This window comes from Chiloscyllium plagiosum, unplaced genomic scaffold, assembly GCF_037043375.1.
Source record: "Chiloscyllium plagiosum isolate Xiang-an unplaced genomic scaffold, Cpla_swu_hap1 HiC_scaffold_25, whole genome shotgun sequence".
Classification (NCBI taxonomy): Eukaryota; Metazoa; Chordata; class Chondrichthyes; order Orectolobiformes; family Hemiscylliidae; genus Chiloscyllium; species Chiloscyllium plagiosum.
In genome coordinates, this window is record NW_028270163.1 from 34,477,067 (window position 1) to 34,500,158 (window position 23,092).

Consider the following 23,092-nt stretch of genomic DNA (forward strand, 5'->3'; position numbering starts at 1 on the left):
GTGTGGAGTTAGGATCCCTCTGTCACTGACAGCCCGGGTGGAGGGGGGGGGGGGGGGGTGAGGATCCCTCTGTCACTTACAGCCCGGGGGGGGTGAGGATCCCTCTGTCACTGACAGCCCGGGGGGGGGGGGGGGGGGGGTGAGGATCCCTCTGTCACTGACAGCCCGGGGGGGGGGGGTGAGGATCCCTCTGTCACTGACGGCCCGGGGGGGGGTGAGGATCTCTCTGTCACTTACAGCCCGGGGGGGTGGGGGGTGAGTGAGGATCCCTCTGTCACTGACAGCCCGGGGGGGGGGGGGGGGGGGTGAGGATCCCTCTGTCACTGACAGCCCGGGGGGGGGGGGGGGGTGAGGATCCCTCTGTCACTGACGGCCCGGGGGGGGTGAGGATCTCTCTGTCACTTACAGCCCGGGGGGGTGGGGGGTGGGTGAGGATCCCTCTGTCACTGACAGCCGGGGGGGTGAGGATCCCTCTGTCACTGACAGCCGGGGGGGTGAGGATCCCTCTGTCACTGACAGCCCGGGGGGGGGGGGGTGAGGATCTCTCTGTCACTGACAGCCCGGGGGGTGGGGGTGAGGATCCCTCTGTCACTGACAGCCCGGGGGGGGTGAGGATCCCTCTGTCACTTACAGCCCGGGGGGGTGGGGGAGTGTGAGGATCCCTCTGTCACTGACAGCCGGGGGGGTGAGGATCCCTCTGTCACTGACAGCCCGGGGGGGTGGGGGAGTGTGAGGATCCCTCTGTCACTGACAGCCCGGGGGGGGGGGGGGTGAGGATCTCTCTGTCACTGACAGCCCGGGGGGTGGGGGTGAGGATCCCTCTGTCACTGACAGCCCGGGGGGGGGGGGGGGGGGTGAGGATCTCTCTGTCACTGACAGCCCGGGGGGTGGGGGTGAGGATCCCTCTGTCACTGACAGCCCCGGGGGTGAGGTGGGTGTTGATCCCTGTCAGGCCCCGTCTCCTCTGGAGCTCCAGCAAAGCCCGCTCGCTGCCCCCCCGTCGACCACGAAGCGCCGACCCCGATCCGCGAAATCGGCCTTTAAGAGCGGTTAAATCGACGCAGAAAGAGTCGGAAACACGAGGTGACAGGTCCTCAGCCTCATCGCCTCCTGCCGCCGGTATCCCCGTAAACAGTCCGGGGCTGTCCGGGCACCAGCGGGCGGCACAAGAGATGCCGCCGCCTCCCAGACCGCCAGCGCCCGCAGCCGAGGGCGTCCCCTAGTGGCACCTGGATCCATCTGCCTGACTGTCTGCCCAGCCCCGGGGCTTGCAAACGCTCTGTCACTGATCCGGACTACCTCGGGGTGCGTTTCCGCATAGTCCGGAGAAAGTAAAAGCAACCGGATATTTGCACTGAATAAAAAAGATAAAGTGATGAGTAATTGCAGGCCGAAAGACGTGAAATTTGACATTATAATTGTAGTAACCATTAATTATGGACCCACGGGCTGAGGATACCTGAATTTTCACTGCCAAAGCAAATCATCTTCATTGAGCTCAAGGAAGGTACTCAAAGGAGAGGTAGACAAAAGAAGTATTTCAAAGACTCCCTGAAGGTTTCCCTCAAGAATACGATATAGAAGGGAACTATAGACCAAGTGAACCTGATGTCAGTGATATGTAGGTTGTTGGAGGGGATTTTGAGGGACACGATGTACAGAGGAACCTTGATTATCCAAACGAGATGGGAAGGCACTATTTCGTTCGGATAATTGATTCAACACCTCTGGGGTTCGGAGTTTTCTGAAGTTCCCGTTTTCTTGGCTCTGCCTGCCTTGCTCCCTCTCTCTGTCTCAGGGTTTGTTTCTGAGCAGACACACTTTTGTGTAAGGGACCTGCAGCGTTGCTGAAGCCTCCCCCACCCCATCAGCTCAATGGGATTGACACAGCGAGCATTTGCTAAGTCTGCTCCCTGTTCAGGAGGCTAGGCAGCAGCACACCACGCGCGAGCTCCCACCCCCCCGCACAACTGTCCACTTCCCAACCCCATCCAACCCAGCTTTCACATCCCCCCCCCCACCCCAACACCAACAGTAATACTGCTTCTGCCTTTGGTGGGTCACTCAAAATAGCACGCGTGCATGCACTAACACACACACACCATTTTACTGCAACGTTTTGACAGGTTCCACCTTTGCCCTGTATAGGACAATGTTGGAGAGATTATCTGAAGAGGGGAGGGCGTTAGGGTACACCCCTGTGTAGAACTCCAGGGGAAGTGCGGGGAGAGAGAGAGTAGGCGGTCAGTCATTTGGAGACAGTACCTGTGTTCCTATCGATGTATTGGACTGTTCTCGGCAGCATTTCAGTAAGCTAAGTTCATTTTTAGTCATTGTAAACAAAAGACGCGATCAGTGTTGAAACACCTCTTTGATGTAATGTTTCTATTGGAACCTTGAGATCTTCTTTGGATAATCTGAAATTCGGATAACTGATATTCTGATAAACGAGGTTCCTCTGTAAGTGCATTTGGAAAGGCAGGACTGATTAGGGATAGTCAGCATGGTTTTGTGCATGGAAAATCATCTCACTAACTTGATTGAGTTTTTTGAAGAGGTGACAAAGAAGCTTGATGGAGGCGGAGCAGAATTTGCATATATGGATTTCCACAAAGCACTTGGCATGGTAGACTGTTAATAAGGTTGGATCACATGAGATCCAGGGGAGCTAGCCAATTGATTAAAACATTGTCTTGAAGGCAGGAGGCAGAGGGTGGTGGAAAAGGGTTGCTTTTCAGACTTGAGGCCTGACACCAGCTGTATACCACAGGGATTGGTGCTGGGTCCAGTGCTTTTTGTCATTTATATAAATGATTTGGATGTGAAAATCGGAGGTATGGTTAGGAAGTTTGCACATGACACCAAAATAGGTAGTGTAGTGGACAGTGTAGATTATCTCAAAGTACAATCGGACTTTGATCAGGTAGGCAAATGGGCCAATGAGTGGCAGATGGAGTTTTAATTTTAAATAAATGTGAGGTGTTGCATTTTGGTAAGGCAAACCAGGGTAGCATACATACAGGTAATAGTAGGGCCCTGGAGAGTGTTGCTGAACAAAGAGAACTAGGTGTGCAGATGCATAGTTCCTTGAAAGTGGAATAGCAGGTAGACAGGGTGGTGAAGAAGGTGTTTGCCACGCTTGACTTCACTGGTCATAACATTGAGTATAGGAGTTGGGAAGTCATGTTGCAGCTGTACAGGGTATTGGTGGCATTTCCCACACACAAAGCCATGTTGTCTATCCCTAATCAGTCCTCATTTTCTAAACCCATGTAAATAATGTCTCTCAAAATCCCCTCTAACAACTTAGCCATCACTGACATAAGATTCACCAAGTCTATAATTCCTGTTTATGTTGCATTCTTGAGGGAAGCCTTCAGGGAATCTTTGACACATGTCTTTTGTCTTTGGCTCCTTTGAGTACCTTCCTTGAGCTGAGATAAGGTGATTGAGAATACAGTGTACCCAACTGGTCTCCCTGCTATAGAAAAAAATTTGTTAAACTTGAGAGAGTTCAGAAAAGATTTACAAGCATGTTGCCTGGACTGGAAGGTTTGAGTTATAGGAGAGGCCAGATAGGTTGGAACATTTTTCCCTGCAGCAGCAGAGGCTGAGGGGTGATCTTATGGAGATTTATCAAATCATGTGGGGCATGGATAGGGTGAATAGCCAAGGTTTTTTTTCCTAAGGTGGGGGAGTCCAAAACTATAGGGCAATTTGATTAAGATGAGAGGGGAAAGATTGTTAAAAAACCTAGGGGGTAACTTACTCGTGCAGAGGGTGGTATATGTATGGAATGAGCTGCCAGAGGAAGTGGTGGAGGTAGATAGAATTATGACATTCAAATGACATCTGGATGGGTATATGAAAAGGAAGGGTTTAGAAGGATATTGTCCAAACACAACTCGGTTAGATTGGGAGGTCTCATCGCGTGGACAAGTTGGATTGTAGTGTCTGTTTCCATGCTGTATGACTCTATGTCAATGCATACAGAAGAAACTGACTTGGAGGAAGCTCTTGTCTGAACACAATTCTTTGAGAACATGTGTCAGCAACAGGAGGTATAGAAAACAAACCAGAAAAAGGAATGCCAATGATTTCAAGGCGTAGAACAATTTCACTTTCTGGAAATACCTGTCAAATGTGTGGTTGGAGATGAGGTGATAGGATTGGGCTCATCAGCCACACAAACATCCACAGATCCCAGGACCAGTGACATGGAATTTCCTAGATGGACAATTGTGCTCATTGGAGAGTGATTGCTGACAACAAATTGAAGAGAAATTGTGCATTTTGCATTAAAAGATTAATTCCACACTTATGTTCCATTAGTCAAAATAGTACTAAATGAATTACTTCTTTGGTTTCCTCCTCTCCGGATAAATTGGTTGTAGGTGCTTTCTTCAAAACATCGGATAATAATTCAGCACACTTAGCAATCAGACTTTCAAAGTGGACAATGCTTTATTTGTTTTGAATCAATGTCAAAAGTACAAATAAAATTATAAATCCTGCATTTTTGCAGATACAGAAAATAGATATGCTAAAGGTTAAAAAATGACTCAAGACTTAAATATGTACTTAATCACTGGAAAGTGTTTTTCCTGTGTACTCATAGTTGGTTGGGCTAAAATGTATGTTTTTTTCTATCAAAGATCTGACACAAATCTATTGTTTGGTAGCTGGTCGGTCAGAGATGGTTTAACTAGTATGATTCCATAACCTTTTATAAACTGATCCATCTCTTCAAAGCTAATATGTGAATAAGTGTAAGTATACAGAGGATGACAAACATTCTTAGTAATAAAAACAGAAATTCCTGGAAAAACTCAGCAGGTCTGGTTGGCAGCATCTGTGGAGCAAGAAATGGATTTTAACATTTTGAGTCCAATATGACTCTTCTATATTCGATTCAAAATGCTAACTTTGCTTCTTTCTCCACAGACACTACCAGACATATCGAGTTTCTTCAGCATTTTCTCTTGTTATTTCAGATATCCAACATCCATAGTGTTTTGCATTTAATGCGATTGATAAGATGGTTTTAGTAAATGATTTGACAAAAGTACAAATCAAAATGGTTGGAAAACAATCTAAAATAGAAGAATTCAAAATGACAACTATACATTTTACAAGTTTGTGTGGGGGTGTGACACATTATTAAAGTATCAATCTTATAAATGTGTTAAGCTTTGCTAGAATAGGCAGGAAAAAGACTGGATGAGTGGCATTTTGGTGTGAAAGACTCTCAATGCAAATGCTTCAGCCTCGTGCCATTTACTCATTTCACTGCATAATTTTAGTGAATTTAGAAAACTGGTTCATATTCAGACATCTCTTTTAACAGTCCACAAACGGACAACTGACAGTGATTCATACAGAACTGCAAGAATGGCTTAAAAAGAGTGCTAACAGTGTTCTCAATAACGAGTCTTTCCTAACCAGCATTACTTTATTAGAATTTTGCTGCACAGAAATGTCTATTTTGATAAATTAAAACAACATTTTCCTTCTCATGAACTGATTAGACTTGTCCCATCCTCTACTTATTCCTATATCATTTAATATTCTTTTTATTGGCATTTATTTAATGTGAAGTTTTCAGCTGAATCTAGCTAGTGAATACTTCTCACTTGTTCTCATTGTGAAGAAAGCGTTCAATGTTGAGAGAATATGAGATATTGTACTTTTCCTTACTTGCAAGTAATCACTTTTTGGAAAAAAGTGAATTTTTTAATATTCAAATAAATATAGTTATTTAATGATGTCAAGAGGATATAAAGGAAAATAAGCTTAAAAATAAATAATTCAAATACTCCAGGACTCCAATTTTTAAGGAATCTTCTTATTTCAGAAAAAAATACTCATAAGTATTCAAATGAATTAGTCAAATATTATCTTGTAAAATTTAAGTTTTAAAAAACTGGAAATGCTAAAACTTAAAAAAAGGCTGTAAACATGTGGCAGATCTATTTGTGTACAAGGTCTCCTATTTACAGCTATAAACCTATTATGTTTCCTTCAACACAAGTTAGTATGTGTATTTGACTCTCTGCACAACCTCACCCTTGTTTGTCTTATCCACAGTTGTAAGTGAGCTAACATGGAATTTCCAGTTCAGATGAAGTGTTTACACTGTAAAGTCTACTCATCGTTTATATTCGTATCTATGGACAGCTCTGTATATTCCAGTGTATCCAAATCTGTCTGTGCCTAACTCAGGAATGACACTAAATCTAATATCTATGATACAACAATGATTCCACAAGAAATTCATCTTAAACATACAGACATTCTACATCAGAAATGAGTAATTTTGTTGTACAAAATATTCATGCTTTGTAAAAAGGACTCCACCCATAACATAAATAATAACATTTGCTGACACAATTTTCATAATTGTACACATCACATAACTTTTAAGCACTTTATATTAATTAAGGACAAATTTCTAAGGCAAATAAATGGAACAGTCAAAAGAATAATACCATAAGAGGTTCTTTACCATTTACACTGCAAGAAATGAAATGTTGAACAGGTGCTAGTCCATTCCAGGATAGCTTAATTTGTCCTTTTATATTGCCAACAATGTTAGTTCATAATGCAGGTTAGATATTGAAAAACTTGTTGATGTTCGAAATTTTAAACAATAATTTTATTACATTGTTCCAATATTTATGTGAACTAGGATTAATTGTCAGAACATTACTCCAGTTTGTGCACTATTAACTATGATGGACTAATTGGATAGTCTCTTCAGACCACCAGTAATTGTTATCAGGAATCAATAAAAAGTGATATTGCAACTAATAAATATTACAAAGTCATAGCAGAAAAAATGAACTTATGCATGAATTATTTTAAAAATGTAAGTAATATAATAGTCATATTTATTAAATTCAGAGATTAGTAAATTAGTATTGCAAGAGCTCCCCAGTTACTGGTAGTTGCACTGATATGTTTTTTCAACAAATGATAAAATTAACAGAAATCTGAATACATGCTGTACCCTATAGTTTTAAGTTCCAAATGAAATATCTACGTGGGTCTATTTTGGTTGGATCTAAATATATTGACCACTATAGATATTAATTGTCAGGTTGATATCAGTATAATAAAATTCATTCTCTGAATAGCATTTTTAAAATATTACAGTTTCAATGCGTTAACAGTCTCTGCTGTTTACATGTATAATGTAGGTTTCTATCCATTCAGCTTTAAAGTTACTTTGGTTCCACTGCTTTGTGAAAAACAAAGGTAGATCAATAACATATTCCCAACATAAGGGTTATGAGTTTGAGCCTTTCATATCCTAATTGGTGAGGTCAATTGCCCCCAAAAGCTGTTGATCAACAGAAAACACAAAAATAATGCCATCCAACTCATTCCATATAATGACACCTTCCTATCAACCTTCACTGAGCAATATTGCCAAATCCTCACATAATTTTGAGATAAACAATTAATGTTTCATCTGAAGGGGAAAATGAACAGCAAATAAAAATTTATTACATAATAAATGTCATTTAAAAGGTACATGAAATTCCATCTTTTCATGAGATGATGTTTTGAAATAGCTTGCTATGTTGGACCAAGAAACATATCTCTAAGATAAATATTCATTTGTAGTCAAGCATCACTTAATGTGCCTGATGCACTAGTGACAAATACCTGCTACTGAGCAAAACAAAACTCATTTATTTGTTTAAAAATAGGATGCTGCAAGTGCTGGAAATATGAAAGAACAGAAAATGCTGAAAATATTCAACAGGTCAGGCAGCAACTGTAGAGAGAAAGATACAGTGATTCACCACCACCTTCTACAGGGCTGTTGTGGATGGGCAATAAACACTGACCTAGCCAGCAATGTTCACATCTCATGAACATTGGACGAAACAAATTAAAACCTTTCAGGTTGATGGCCTTTCATCAATGCATGTAAAGTCATCAACTTGATACGTTATCGCTGGTTCTCCCTCCACAAATGCTGCCTGATCTGCTGAGTATTCCCAGGATATTCTGTCTAAATTTATTTATTTACATTTTGGTTGAAAACTCAATAACTATTCTACTTGCTATCTGATCTGAGTGCTTGTTCTCTACCTAGATGGAACAAGGAGGAGGCATCAATTTTGTAGTTGTTTTTTTTAAAAAAATCATAAATTCACAGGGTTTGGTAAAAAAATTGAAACATTTGGTTCACTTCTGTACATTAAATTTTGTAACATCAATACATATCTTGACTACATTGTTTATTTCAAAGAATAAAGAATACTTTTGTGTTTTGATTCCTTAGGTTAAGTGTGCAATCCAAAATTGTGGACAATGTTACATGAATGTTCATGAAGAAATCATCGAGTCACAAATTATAACAATTGGCAGCAGGATCTTTTTCTCATTAGAAAATTAGAATGAAGGCAAAGGATAAACATTGTGAATCTTGGGATTCCTTTACCCATTTTGAATGAAAACAAATCACAGAACAGTTCATTTCCCTAATATACATTTATCAAGACAAAAGTCAATTCACTGATTTAGATAATCAAAAGACACAGTAACAGAAAATATGCAATCTCATATATACTCATTCCTCCATATCCGCGAGGGTTCTGTTCCTGAGAACCACGACAAATGATGAAATTTGTGAGTGCGGAGCTCAGTTAAAAGTCAGTTAAAATAGATTAAAAGTCAAGGATATACCTGCGGATGCTGAATTTTGTTGATTTTTTTGGCGCGGATAGGCGAATTTGCGATTCGTGGTTTCTTGGATACCAAGGATTTACTGTATGTATGTCCCATTGCTCCAGACAAGTCAAATATATCCCGTGTTCTTTATTTCATACAAGCAACATGACAAAGTTCTATCTGTCACTGAATTAATGTTTTCTAGCTCTGATATCATTCTTTCCATTTGTCACTCTATAGTTAAAGTGTGGCTGAGGATTACGGTTCAGAGGCTTCTTGAAGTTTCCAGGTTGATTTAGCATAGATGTTGAGCTAGCCACATCTGATGCTGCAATTGTCGGACCTGTGATAAAAAACGTCTATCAGTATTTATTTGAATTATAAATAATTTTAAACTATATTACAATTCCATCTGCCTGACCAACACACACCCTCTGAACACCAGGAAGAGAACACACTTCAAGCTTTAGATTTTTAAAAAAATTGTCAACTTTTATCAGTTGTAGAACTCTTATTTCTAGATCGGAAGATTGTAGACTCTAATTCAATTGCGGGCCTTGAGAACTTAATACAGGTTGACTGTCCAAAGCCCTGATGAAGGGCTTTTGCCCGAAACGTCGATGTTACTGCTCCTCGGATGCTGCCTGAACTGCTGTGCTCTTCCAGCACCACTAATCCAGAATCTGGTTTCCAGCATCTGCAGTCATTGCTTTTATCCTGTCCAATGCAATAGTGAGAGAATGCCGTGAGTTTACAGATGGTACCTTTCAAAGAGAAGTTAACTTAAAGATCCACTCTGCCTGTTCAGATCGCACTGCAATATTTGAAGACAAGGAAGAGATTCAGCTGGTATCCTGATCAACATCCATCTCTCAAGCACAACCACCAATCACATTAACTCCATTGCTAGTGTGGCAATTATTGGCTGCTATGTTTGCCTTTTTAACAGTGAGTGCAATTTAACAAATAATGACTGAAAGAACTGCAGATGCTGTGAAGCTTTCAGAAATGAGATAACAAGAATCCAGAGAAAGTATATTCCTTTCAGGGTGAAAGGGAAGGCTGGTAGATATAGGGAATGCTGGATGACTAAAGAAATTGAGGGTTTGGTTAAGAAAAAGGAGGAAACATATGTCAGGTATAGACAGGATAGATCGAGTGAATCCTTAGAAGAGTATAAAGAAAGTAGGAGTATACTTAAGAGGGAAATCAGGAGGGCAAAACGGAGACATGAGATAGCTTTGGCAAATAGAATTAAGGAGAATCCAAAGGGTTTTTACAAATATATTAAGGACAAACAGGTAACTAGGGAGAGAATAGGGCCCGTCAAAAAGCAGCAAGGCGGCCTTTGTGTGGAGCCACAGAAAATGGGGGAGATACTAAATGAATATTTTGCATCAGTATTTACTGTGGAAAAGGATACGGAAGATATAGACTGTAGGGAAATAGATGGTGACATCTTGCAAAATGTGCAGATTACAGAGGAGGAAGTGCTGGATGTCTTGAAACGGTTAAAGGTGGATAAATCTCCAGGACCTAATCAGGCGTACCCGAGAACTCTGTGGGAAGCTAGAGAAGTGATTGCTGGGCCTCTTGCTGAGATATTTGTATCATCGATAGTCACAGGTGAGGTGCCAGAAGACTGGAGGTTGGCAAACGTGGTGTCACTGTTTAAGAAGGGTGGTAAAGACAAGCCAGGGAACTTTAGACCGGTGAGCCTGACCTCGGTGGTGGGCAAGTTGCTGGAGGGAATCCTGAGGGACAGGATGTACATGTATTTGGAAAGGCAAGGACTGATTCAGGATAGTCAACATAGCTTTGTGCATGGGAAATCATGTCTCACAAACTTGATTGAGTTTTTTGAAGAAGTAACAAAGAAGATTGATGAGGGCAGAGCAGTAGATGTAATCTATATGGACTTCAGTAAGGTGTTCGACAAGGCTCCCCATGGGAGACCGATTAGCAAGGTTAGATCTCATGGAATACAGGGAGAACTAGCCATTTGGATACAGAACTGGCTCAAAGGTAGAAGACAGAGGGTGGTGGTGGAGGGTTGTTTTTCAGACTGGAGGCCTGTGGCCAGTGGAGTGCCACAAGGATCGGTGCTGGGCCCTCTTCTTTTTGATATTTACATAAATGATTTGGATGCGAGCATAAGAGTTACAGTTAGTAAGTTTGCAGATAACACCAAAATTGGAGGTGTAGTGGACAGCGAAGAGGGTTACCTCAGATTACAACAGGATCTGGACCAAATGGGCCAATGGGCTGAGAAGTGGCAGATGGAGTTTAATTCAGATAAATGCGAGGTGCTGCATTTTGGGAAAGCAAATCTTAGCAGGACTTATACACTTAATGGTAAGGTCCTAGGGAGTGCTGCTGAACAAAGAGACATTGGAGGGCAGGTTCATAGCTCCTTGAAAGTGGAGTTGCAGGTAGATAGGATAGTGAAGAAGGCGTTTGGTATGCTTTCCTTTATTGGTCAGAGTATTGAGTACAGGAGTTGGGAGGTCATTTTGTGGTTGTACAGGACATTGATTAGGCCACTGTTGGAATATTGTGTGCAATTCTGGTCTCCTTCCTATTGGAAAGATGTTGTGACACTTGAAAGGTTCAGAAAAGATTTACAAGGATGTTGGCAGGGTTGGAGGATCTGAGCTACAGGGAGAGGCTGAACAGGCTGGGGCTGTTTTCCCTGCAGCGTCGGAGGCTGAGGGGTGACCTTATAGAGGTTCATAAAATTACGAGGACATAGATAGGATAAATAGACAAAGTCTTTTCCCTGGGGTCGGGGAGTCCAGAACTATAGGGCATAGGTTTAGGGTGAGAGGGGAAAGATATAAAAGAGACCTAAGCGGCAACTTTTTCACACAGAGGGTGGTACGTGTATGAATGAGCTGCCAGAGGATGTGGTGGAGGCTGGTACAATTGCAACATTTAAGAGGCATTTGGATGGGTATATGAATAGGAAGGGTTTGGAGGGCTATGGGCCGGGTGCTGGCAGGTGGGACTAGATTGGGTTGGGATATCTGGTCGGCATGGACGGGTTGGACCGAAAGGTCTGTTTCCATGCTGTACATCTCTATGACTCTATGACTGTGCATCAGAAACAAAAGCAGAAATTGCTGAAAAAGCTCAGTTCTGAGGAAATGTTAACTTTGATTTTTCTGCACAGATGCTGCCAGACCTGCTGAGCTTTTGCAGCGTCTGCTTTTTATTAATAAATAATTAGCTGTGAAGTACTTTGGAAGAGCCTGAGAATGTGAATGGTTCTTTCCAAGTGCAATTGTTTTACTGGCAATGCAGCTTGTATGAAATTCCATCAGCCACTGTGGTTACACGGAGACAAACATGCTTAATCTTTGATGAGCAGGATTCAGACTTCAGGATTACATTTGTAATTATTAAATTGGGACATCAGTAGTCTACTCTGTTATGATGGATTACCTTAGATAAGTGTGTCATACTTAGATAATTATCTTTTTAGGTGAAGGTTTTTAATGTTCACAAACTTAGCCATTTAGAGACCAATTGCACATACCTCTTATGTCATATCCATCCCTTGTTCCTCAGAATCCTGGTAATTTGTCTCTGGAATCCATTTATATTGTTCACTTTAACACACTTACTTCAACCCATTCTGACTCGGAAGAGAAACTTCCATTAATTTGCCTTTTTGATCCCAACATTTTAATGTTTAATTTGCATTCCAGATGGTTTGAATGCTTCAACAGAATGACTGATTCCTTCAAATCTATTTTGGTTGCTTACTTTTCCAATCTAAAAGCTTCAGTCAAAACACATTAAAGTTCCTTCTTTCAATCAAAACAAGCAGAACTTCCTTAATGTTTCTCTGTAACTTAAATGCAATATTCAACATAATCTTTACCATCTTTAATCCCTTGCTGTGTGACCCACTGCTATTGCAATATCATTGTTCTACCTACACACATTTGATTTAATGAGTTCTGTAACTCTGGTTCTGTAACTATGGCGGTGTGCCATAGCTTGAGTGATTTTTCTCACACAATGTTTCACTCCTCACCGAATTAATTTGTCTAACTGGGGTCTAGGGACCCTTTCTCAGTGAAATGTGCAGCCCAAGAAGTGGAAGTGTTCATCACATCTGGGACCATCCATCATTCACCCCATATTTAAGGCCCAGTTGTTCACTGCTTTGACACTGCAAACTAGGGAATTGGTCCTTATACTGTGCTGTTCGACTATTATCACTAAGGTCATGGGCCACAGGAAAAGAAAACTCGCTTCCCACTTTGCAGACATTGACTTAGGGGCGTTGGTGAATGGAAGACAATCCTTTTCCTGCAGAATGTCATAAACGCACAACCCAGATGGCCTCCTTCTTCAAGGACCGCAATTTCCCCCCTCGACGTGGTCGACGATGCCCTCCACCGCATCTCTTCCACTTCCCGCTCCTCCGCCCTTGAGCCCCGCCCCTCCAATCGCCACCAGGACAGAACCCCACTGGTCCTCACCTACCACCCCACCAATCTCCATGTACAGCGCATCATCCGCCATCATTTCCACTACCTCCAAACGGACCCCATATCACCAAGGATATATTTCCCTCCCCTCCCCTATCAGCATTCCGTAAAGACCACTCCCTCCGTGACTCCCTCGTCAGATCCACACCCCCCACCAACCCAACCTCCACTCCCGGCACCTTCCCCTGCAACCGCAGGAGGTGCAAGACTTGCGCCCACACCTCCCCCCTCACCTCCCTCCAAGGCCCCAAAGGAAACTTCCATATCCGCCAAAGATTCACCTGCACCTCCACACACATCATCTATTGCACCCTCTGCACCCGATGTGGTCTCCTCTATATTGGGGAGACAGGCCGGCTACTTGCGGAGCGTTTCAGAGAACACCTCTGGGACACCTGGACCAACCAACCCAACCACCCTGTGGCTCAACATTTCAATTCCCCCTCCCACTCCACCAAGGATATGCAGGTCTTTGGACTCCTCCATCGTCAGACCACAACAAAACGACGGTTGGAGGATGAACTCGGATTTCACCAGTTTCCTCATTTCCCCTCCCCCCACCCTGTCTCAGTCAAATCCATCGAATTCAGCACCGCCTTCCTAACCTGCGATCTTCTTCCCGGCCTCTCCGCCCCCATCCCAGTCTGACCTATCACCCTCACCTTGACCTCTTTCCACCTATCACATTTCCGACGCCCCTCCCCCAAGTCCCTCCTCCCTACCTTTTATCTTAGCCTGCTGGACAAACTTTCCTCATTCCTGAAGAAGGGCTTATGCCCGAAACGTCGATTCTCCTGTTCCCTGGATGCTGCCTGACCTGCTGCGCTTTTCCAGCAACACATTTCCAGCTCTGATCTCCAGCATCTGCAGACCTCACTTTCTCCTCCTAGAAAGCTACTTATCAAACCAAATCAGTCTGACGAAGTGGGTGCCCAACAGTACAGGCTGATGGTCAATGATTTGCAGTGTGCAAACGTGAATACCAACATCTTCTCTCTTCTACCTCACATTCATCCTCATCTGCTAAGTCTTCCTGCCCTCGGTGCTTCCTACTCAATAGGGACCCTTACCACCTCTCCTACTCCTAAATCACCAATAAGTGCAAACTGAATAGCCTTCTCCGCACTGTAAGAATTCCATGACAGCTCCTCTTTGACTTTCACTTATGGCCATCTGCTTGTAACATGTGTAATATATTTGCTGCATAAACTGCTGGTACATGCTGCAGGTGTGACATGATGTTACACAGTACTATTCAACAACATTTCCACTCCTTGATTGCTCCCAAATGCAGTAAACTGACTTGGACTTTTATCATAATTCCTTCATTGTTGCTGGGTCAAAATACAGTCATAGAGTCACAGAGATGAACAGCACGGAAACAGACCCTTCTGTCCAACCCGTCCATGCCGACCAGATATCCCAACCTAATCTAATAGTATTGTGCGTCAACCCACAGCAGGTGGAGTGCAGCTATTCAAGAAGGCAGCTCACCACCTCCTTCTCAAGGGCTACCAGGGACGGACAGTAAAAATGCTGGCCAGCCAGTGCCGTCCAATTTCCACAAGTGAATAATAAAAAAGTTGGCAGAAGCATGCCCAGGTATTTCTGAGCTCCAAAAATAAGTACTTAAGAGCTGATGTGTGTGATTTGGACCCAGAGCAGGCATCATGATGATGTGGCTGTGGTGAGGTGGGTGGTTTGCTGATGCTTACTTGTGTAGATGAAGGGTTTTAGAAGGTGGTGGCCTTGGAGCTTGCAGGGACGACGTTATGAAGAAGCAGTTGAATGAGAATGGAGATAATAGTTTGGTGAGCTGCAGCCTGCTCTGATGTACATTTCAAGAATTTGTGCTATTTTTGCAGGGAAGAAGAAAAGAATTGGAAGTGACACATAAATAAGACAAGTTGAAGCTTTAATGAAATGAAAATACATTGAAAGTTGTGACAATGCTGTTCCTTTAACAAGGTTATGTTGTCCTTGTTTTTTTTCTCAGAAGGGGTTGTAAAAGATAGAGATTCCGATTTGTCTGGAGTAGGCCACTTTGATTATGGTTCACAGATACTGTCTGAGTCAACAATCAGAGGAGGCCTTTCAGGTTTTTTTTTAAAACAGTTGTGCAATGAAAGGGGAGTGGCCAGTTCTCGCACTTTGGGTTTTTCCTAGTTTGGCTTAGGTTGAAGCGGCTGGTCAAACAAAGCTGCTGGGGAAAAGGTTCCCTAATTCAACAGAGGTTTTCTAGCTGACTTGCTCTCCAACATCTCTCCTATTAGAACCTGTGTTTACCTTGAATTTACCTTTTTCCCAAGGGGTATGTTTAGGGATATTGCAGGAAGTCAGAACAGCTCTTTATTAAGTTAGATTGAGTCGGTCTGGTTTTCAAATCAATGTTATTCTAAATTCTGTTTTCTGTTGTTTGTGTTTCATTTGGTAGTCTGCAAACAAATTCTGTTTTGTTTAAACCTGAGTGGCTTGACCAGCTGCATCACTCCTGGAATACAGGGAACCTTGATTATCCGAACGAGATGGGCAGGCACTATTTTGTTCAGATAATTGATTATTCGGTTAATCGATTAAATGCCTTTCCTCTGGGGCTCGGAGCTTTTAAAGTCAGCTCCCCATTCAGGAGACTGCAGCGGCACACAGCGCGCAAAACCCCGCACCCGTCCAACATCACCCCCAACCCTGTACAACACCACCCCGCCCACCCCCATCCAACACCTCCCCCCACCCCTCAACACCATCCAACACTGCCCCCAAGCGACCCCCACCCCATCCACCCCTGGACCCTCTCTGGAGCAGCTGGGCTGTACACCAACAATAAGACTGCTGCTGCTGCAGCTGCCTTGGTGGGGTAAGTCTCCAAATAGCGCACACACACACACAGCCAGACACACAATCTTTCAATGCAACTTTTTGACAGGTTCCACCTCTGCCCTGTACAGGACAGTGTTGGTCAGATTATCTGGGGAAGGAGGGGATTTAGGGTACACCCCTCTGTAGAACTCCAGGGAAAGTGTGGGGAGAGGGAGAGGGCGGGAGATCAGTAATTTGGAGACGGTGCTTGTTTAATCATTGTAAACAAAAGACGCGATCACTGTTGGAAAAAAGTCGTTGATGTAATGTTTCTATTGAGACCTCGAGATCCCCTTCGGATAATCCAATTTTCGGATAATTGGTATTCAGATAATCAAGGTTCCTCTGTATCCAGTTTATATCTGCTTAAAGCGTCTGGGCTACCTTCTTGAAATGTTTTGAGGGGGTCTGGCCTGGTCCACAACAAATTAGTCAGTGCTCAGTAATGAGATGCATCAGTCTCCATATAAGATGAGAGGGGAAAATCACAAAACATTTTCTCAATATTGACATACTTACTTTTTAATTCACTCCATCTATTTAATTTGCTTTCAACGGAAATTATGGCCTCGTGGTATTATCACTAGACTATTAATCCAAAAACTCAGCTAATGTTCTGTGGGTTCAAATTTGAATTCAATTAAAATAAAAGTCTAGAATTAAGAATCTACCAATGACCATGCAATCATCGCTGGTTGTTGGAAAACCCTATCTGGCCCCTTAATGTCCTTCAGGGAAGGAAATCTGTCAATCTCACCTGGTCTGACCTACATGTGTCTCTCGACCAACAGCAATGTAGTTGATTCTCAACTGCCCTTTGAAATGACCCAGCAAGCTACTCAGTTCAAGGGCAGCTAGGGAGGGGCAATAAATGCTGGGCCAACCAGCAATGTCCATGTCCCATGAGTAAATTTAAAAATAATTATTTCTCTCCTTTCTCAGCATTGCTTATGATGCACCAGGGAAGGGAATATTCTGCCATGTATTTTTTATTGGTCACTCAATTCAGTAATGCCACAAAGAATTGTGTTCTCACCTCTGACCTTCTTCTGTACAGCCAGCCCTCTCCCATTGGCATTTCTCTGATAGATGATGCTGGGTGGGGTACTGACAACCTCCAGCACCTGAAGGTCACTTTCACCTATACAAAGCAACAGCGACAAACAACTTACTACTTTCACACAAATAAAGTAACCATGAACTAACATATTACCATCTGAGTCCTGATGAAGAGTCACTGCACTGGAAATGTTAACTCCCCACAGATGCTGCCAGACCTGCTGAATTTCACAAGCAATCTCTGTTTTGTTTCAAATCTCCAGCATCCACAGTTTTTTGTTTTATTATAAATATATTACCACACCATGATAGCTACAGGAAGAATAATTTGGTTTATATATTTTTTAAATTTAAAATATAAATTAAAATGGAAATAGGACTACTATATAACTGAAATACCTCGGAAAGTTTTACAACCTGGAAAAATCAAGTGGTTTATATTTTGCACAGCTATGCAGGACAATGTTGTTTTTGAGGTATCAGTGAAATACCTTGAGACATGGTAACAACTAAAGTCCTTGAGTTAAGGTTATTCCATCTAATGACAATCCCCAATTGGTTGCAAGTACAAAGGCAGCCAGAGACATCCAGAGTCTGTGAGCAGAAAACATTTCCTTCTCTTTAGCTGATTGTAGAGAAAAGACAGCACAACCAAAAAAGCTTACATAAAAGAATTCTAACAATATCTAGGTCCATCGGATCATTCGAGTGAAGAATGATTGTGTTCCATAGCTTTGCTTTACAGAAAGCAGTATGTGATCAGTGCTAAAATTTCATGAGGAACTGTGTGACATAGCCTAACCAACCCTTGAAATCTGGATTGTTGATATTCAGAGTTTTGTTCCCTGTCGTTTTTTCAACCAGAATACCAGTGTCAAAACATCTTTTGTCTGTCTTAATTGTGAATGAGTATGTAGGCTGTGGGGGTTGTAAAGAGACACAGTTTAAATTATATGGTAGTAGATTAGGAATCTTTTCTCTGACAAAGTTTTGAATGTGACTATAAGTAGTTATATTCTGTTAATAGTGGAACATGGTGTGAATTGTTCTTGTCCTGAATAGCAGTCAGTCAGGCAAATTGGTCATCTTGGTGGTCTAAATGTTTTTACATGTTTTTGACAGCTTGTGGAACAGTGAGACATACTTCCTGCTATGTCATGACTTTACCATAAACGTCCAACTTACCTGCATAATGACTGATAGGAAATTTCACTTTCCCAAGCCTGTGTGTTGGATTTCGATGTATCCGTAACTGACATTGGCCATTGACGTTAAATCTATTATCTGAAATACTCTCCAATGGTTGGAAGCGGGATGAAATGTTCTTAGGATGGGGTAACTGGGAAGATAATAAGAAAGTAAGATCATTGCAAAATTGCATCAAAGTCAGGCATAAGGTACAGAAAACAGCAAAGAGGACAAATGAGATTTAATCTTTTGGAAAGATAATATTTACATTAACTTACTGTCCTCAGTACTGCCAAATATATTTACTCCAATCTCAACTTATGCTAAAATCAAATTATTGGTTTTATGGCAGCAGTGAACGGGAAATGACTAAATTCAATGACATTTATGGCTTCTATTCACAGTTGTAAAGTTTCTGATATTATACCACACAGAATATGGTAGGTATGGAAGTGAACTTGAGATATTTTAAAAGCATTAATGTGCATAAAATCTGTTTTTTTACTATTTGAAATGCAATCACAAATTTTAACTGGCATTATTGTCAGGGAAATGCATCCCACAGTATAATTTTTTATGTTTGTGTTCAGAGCATTAAATCACAATTCTCAAATGTTGCTTGTAAAGAGTTTATTCAGTTTATAATACCAATAAAACTCCAACTTTTCAAAAATAATCAGTGATCAATGCGGAAAAATACACAACCGAGCTATTGTTGCAGATTGTTCAACACAATTCTCTAATAGGGTTAGGTTGTCAATGTTTAATGTCATGAATACATTACCAATTTAAAGGGCATGTTTTAGTATCAAACACTGATCTATTTACATTATTATTGATGCATTTTATTTCAGCCAGAATTTGTGAATCATCAAATGTGCACTCAGAAAGACAAGAATAAAGAACAAATTTTAATTTACTTCTGTATAATCAAAATACCAACCCCTTGACCATTAACCTCAAAAGACCTTGATCTTCTTTTCTTCCGCTTGGCTTCTAATGTGTCCTGCCTTCTACTTGCCTTTTTGTTTTCCTTTTTATAGGATTGAGACCAGTCATGGTGGCTTTCTTCCTTGTTAGCCTGCACATGGTTGATCACCTCACCAGTACTGGTGGACAGATTGTCCTCACTAGCAGCATGTTTTATAAGTTGACCCTGTTGGTTTCTATACAGTGTCAGTGATAGTTCAGGAATGCCTCTATAAAATGATTCTTCATTTTCCTTCATCGAATGCAGGGAAATGCTTGTTTTCTCCTTCATGGGTTCCAGAATGTGTAGCCTGTTGTCATTTTCCAGAGCTTTTGAACGTCGTCTTGCAGCTTTGACTGCGATGTTCTTGGTGCCCGTCAACATCTGCTTGCGTTCTATTGAAAATGGAACTCATTAATTATTTCAGTACAGCAATAATCTTAAAGTACTGTTAAAGTATATTGCATTCGTAACACAAGGACTGGCAATCTTTAAAACAGATAATAGCCCGTGTTATTCCGAAGGCCAGAGAGTCACTGGAAGAGCATTGACTGGAAATGTGTGTTGGGGATTCTGTGGAGCCCCAGATGTAGCTGACTGCATGGAAATTCCTGGGAAATTGAAGATTCTGATGTGTAGTTTCACTGCAACTAGAACCTTCTGAAAACAAAACCCCTTAACATCTGAAAATACAGAGGGTTCAGCTTCCACTAAATTCACAGTCACTCTGGAAGTACTAGATGATTAGAAACCTATGCAACTCCCAGGCAATTATTTAGTTGACCCCAGCTCAACACAAATACTTCATCTACACCCTTACACCTTCAGGGCCCTTTGATAACCATCATCTGTCCTAATTAGACATCCCCCGCCCCCGAGCACAACACAATTCCATCCCCCACACTTAGTACCTGACAATTCCTCTGCCGCTGGCCTGACCTATAGGACACAACATTTGCTTCCAATCCTCTGTTGGCACCCCACTCACCAGCTGGCCCTGGAAATCACCATCACTGCCAGCCTGATCCCCCAGTAGCCAACAAACCCCTGTCCTCCAGCTACTGCACCATGATACCTTGCCTCTGCCCTCGACACAAACCCCTGCTGGGCCCTGACAATCACCTCTCCCAGCCATACTCTTGAATTAATGGCCATCCTAAACCTTCACTTGCACACTTACATTTCATAGCAGCTGTCAAAGTGGCTGCTGGATATTTAAATCCCAGGACATGACTGCTGCAAAAGAGGGTATGGTTTGACCTCATAGAATCATATAAACAAACAGTACTGAAGAGGCCCTTCAGCCCACCAGGCCTATACTGCTGAAGCTACAGTAAATCTTTCCACTTTTCAAATCTTTGCCTTGCATATTATTTCAAGTGCTCACTTTTCAAAGGTTGTGAGGGTTCCTCTCTTTCCTATCATCCCAGGTGGTGCATTCTGAATTCCCAGCACCCTCTGGGTGAAAGATATTTTCCTCAAATCCCCTCTGAACTTCCTGTCTTTCATCTTAAAATCATACTCCCTTGTTATGGACCATTTGACTAAGGGGTACAACTGCTTTATATTCTTCCTGTCCCTGCCTCTCATCATCTTATACATCCCTGTCAGGCTCCCCTCAATCTTCTCTGCTCCAATGAAAACAAACCAAACTCATCCAGTCTTTATTCACAACTGAAATTCTCCATCCCGGGCAACATCCTGGTGAATCTCCTTTCCACCCTTGTAGTCCAATCACATCCATCGTATTTTGTGGCGACCAGAACTGCACATGGTACTCCAGCTGTAGCCTAACTAAAGTCCTGTACAACTTCAACACAACCTCCTTGCTCTTATAACCTATACCTCATCTGATAGAGGTAACTATCCTAATAACCTGTTCTGCCATCTTCATGGATTTGTGGACAAACACCCCAAGATCCCTCTGTTCCTTTGAGCATCCGTAATGTCCGGCCATTCAGTCAGTACTCCCATAACTATCCTGCACTATGTATTTATTTCAGCAATGCTCCATAATGCTACTGACCAGAATTGCTAGTGGGTTGTTCTTTCCTTCCAGCTGGTAATTTTACGTAGCAGAATGGATTCCAGCCAATATGGAGGGAGGCAGCTTCTAATAAAATTTAACTGCACTGCACTAAACCAACCAAAAGGAAATGGAGTCAAAAATGAAAAAAGAAGATGTTTTCAGGGTATTAAATAAATAATTGCATGAAGTGAGAATGGTCAAGATTGAGGAACCTACTCTAGGTGGAGAGAGAACACTTGCCAGGTTTTCTCTGCTTCTCAATGCTTAGTAACCTTATTACAGCAATCCCACTGCAATTCCACTTACGAAACAAAAGCCAGGGGCACCACAGCACATAGAGAAATCAGTCAGTCTTCTAGCTGCCCATTGTTTAACTAAAGATGGGAGAGTCAAGGGGCTAAGATTCCTGTTGGTTGTGTCAGTAGTGGGAACGTGGGCACTGAACAGAAAGTGTCCAATAGCATAATCAGAAGTTTGTATCTCATAATAGCCCTCCCTACCACTTTACCCTGCTCTCTGTTGATACCTTTTGGTGGTGAGAGAAAAATCTGGATAATCATTTTCATCTTTCAACTGAGTTAGGACATCAGGAACCCCAAGGTGAGGAAGAGGTCACCAGGTACCAACCTGCTCTCTTTTTGCAGCCATTTCTCTTCATATTGCTCTCCCAGCAAGAGAACCATCAACCTGGTTCAACACTAACTATGAACAAGCCATCCAAAATATGTCACGGCTACAAAGTTCCACATTGAGTCTTCATACCTTTGAGGAACTCTGTCCGGCTGTGTCGGTTATCTGCAAAATTCTCCGTGCTATCAGGTGATGAGTTTAAATGGCTGCTGGCACTGCTCATCTCACTAAAGCTCACCAGACTCTCCTGTTGATTTGTCTGAAGGAAGATTTGCAGTGGAACAAGTAAAAGATTTAATATTTAATTCGCGTTTTGTTTGTATCACTTTATTATACAATATGATCCAAAGTAAAAACTGCATGCAATTCTGGTCTCCTTCCTCTCGGAAGGATGTTGTGAAACTTCAAAGGGTTCAGACAAGATTTACAAGAATGTTACCAGGGAGTATTTGAGCCAAAGGGAGAGGCTGAACAGACTGGGGCTGTTTTCCCTGGAGCATCAGAGGCTGAGGGGTGACGATATAGAGATTTATAAAATCATGAGGGGCATGGATAGGATAAATAGACAAAGTCTTTTCCCTGTGGTGGGGGAGTCCAGAACTAGAGGGCATAAGCTTAGGGTGAGAGGGGAAAGATATAAAAGAGACCTAAGGGGCAACTTTTTCACACAGAGGGTGGTATGTGTATGGAATGAGCTGCCAGAAGAAGTAGTGAAGGCTGGTACAATTGCAATATTTAAAAGACATCTGGATGGGTATATGAATAGGAAGGGTTTGGAGGGATATGGGCTGGGTGCTGGCAAGTGGGACTAGATTAAGTTGGGATATCTGGTCGGTAAGGATGAAGTGGACGAAGGGTCTGTTTCCGTGCTGTACCTCTCTATGACTCTATAATTAGGGAAGTGTGCACAGCTAGGTGACCACAAAGGGGAAAAGGCAGCAATTTGGGATTTAGAATAGTGGAGTAGGCTCTATGAGTCAATTGGTTGACATGTGTTGCAATGTTCCTTTGTAGCATGCAGGTGTATTTTACCGTTTGCTAATCTTAGCAAAAAAAGCAGATGTGCGTATGAACTGGAGAATACCATGGCAACAATATTCCTGCCATGGTAACCGATTCATACCCAATTCACGTTCAACACTAAATTAATTGACTTGAAAAATGTTACCCACG

General features: G+C 42.3%; 1 protein-coding gene across 4 annotated transcripts in view; it reads right to left on the bottom strand.

The window, feature by feature from the left end:
• Positions 1-4,445: 4,445 nt before the first annotated feature.
• Positions 4,446-23,092, bottom strand: part of kif19 (kinesin family member 19) — a 238,258-nt gene continuing 219,611 nt past the window's right edge. For 2 of the 4 annotated variants that reach the window (XM_088000607.1, XM_043714728.2), the window contains 5 exons: positions 22,052-22,178; positions 19,234-19,655; positions 18,288-18,441; positions 17,080-17,184; positions 4,446-9,028 (listed from right to left, as the gene is read on the bottom strand). In XM_088000607.1, the coding sequence (XP_087856733.1) occupies positions 8,877-9,028; positions 17,080-17,184; positions 18,288-18,441; positions 19,234-19,655; positions 22,052-22,178 (960 nt within the window). In that variant the 3' untranslated portion in view covers positions 4,446-8,876. Of the gene's footprint in view, positions 9,029-9,076; positions 9,403-17,079; positions 17,185-18,287; positions 18,442-19,233; positions 19,656-22,051; positions 22,179-23,092 lie in introns of those variants that run through there. The other 2 variants (XM_043714731.2, XM_088000608.1) reach the window with 2 other exon arrangements.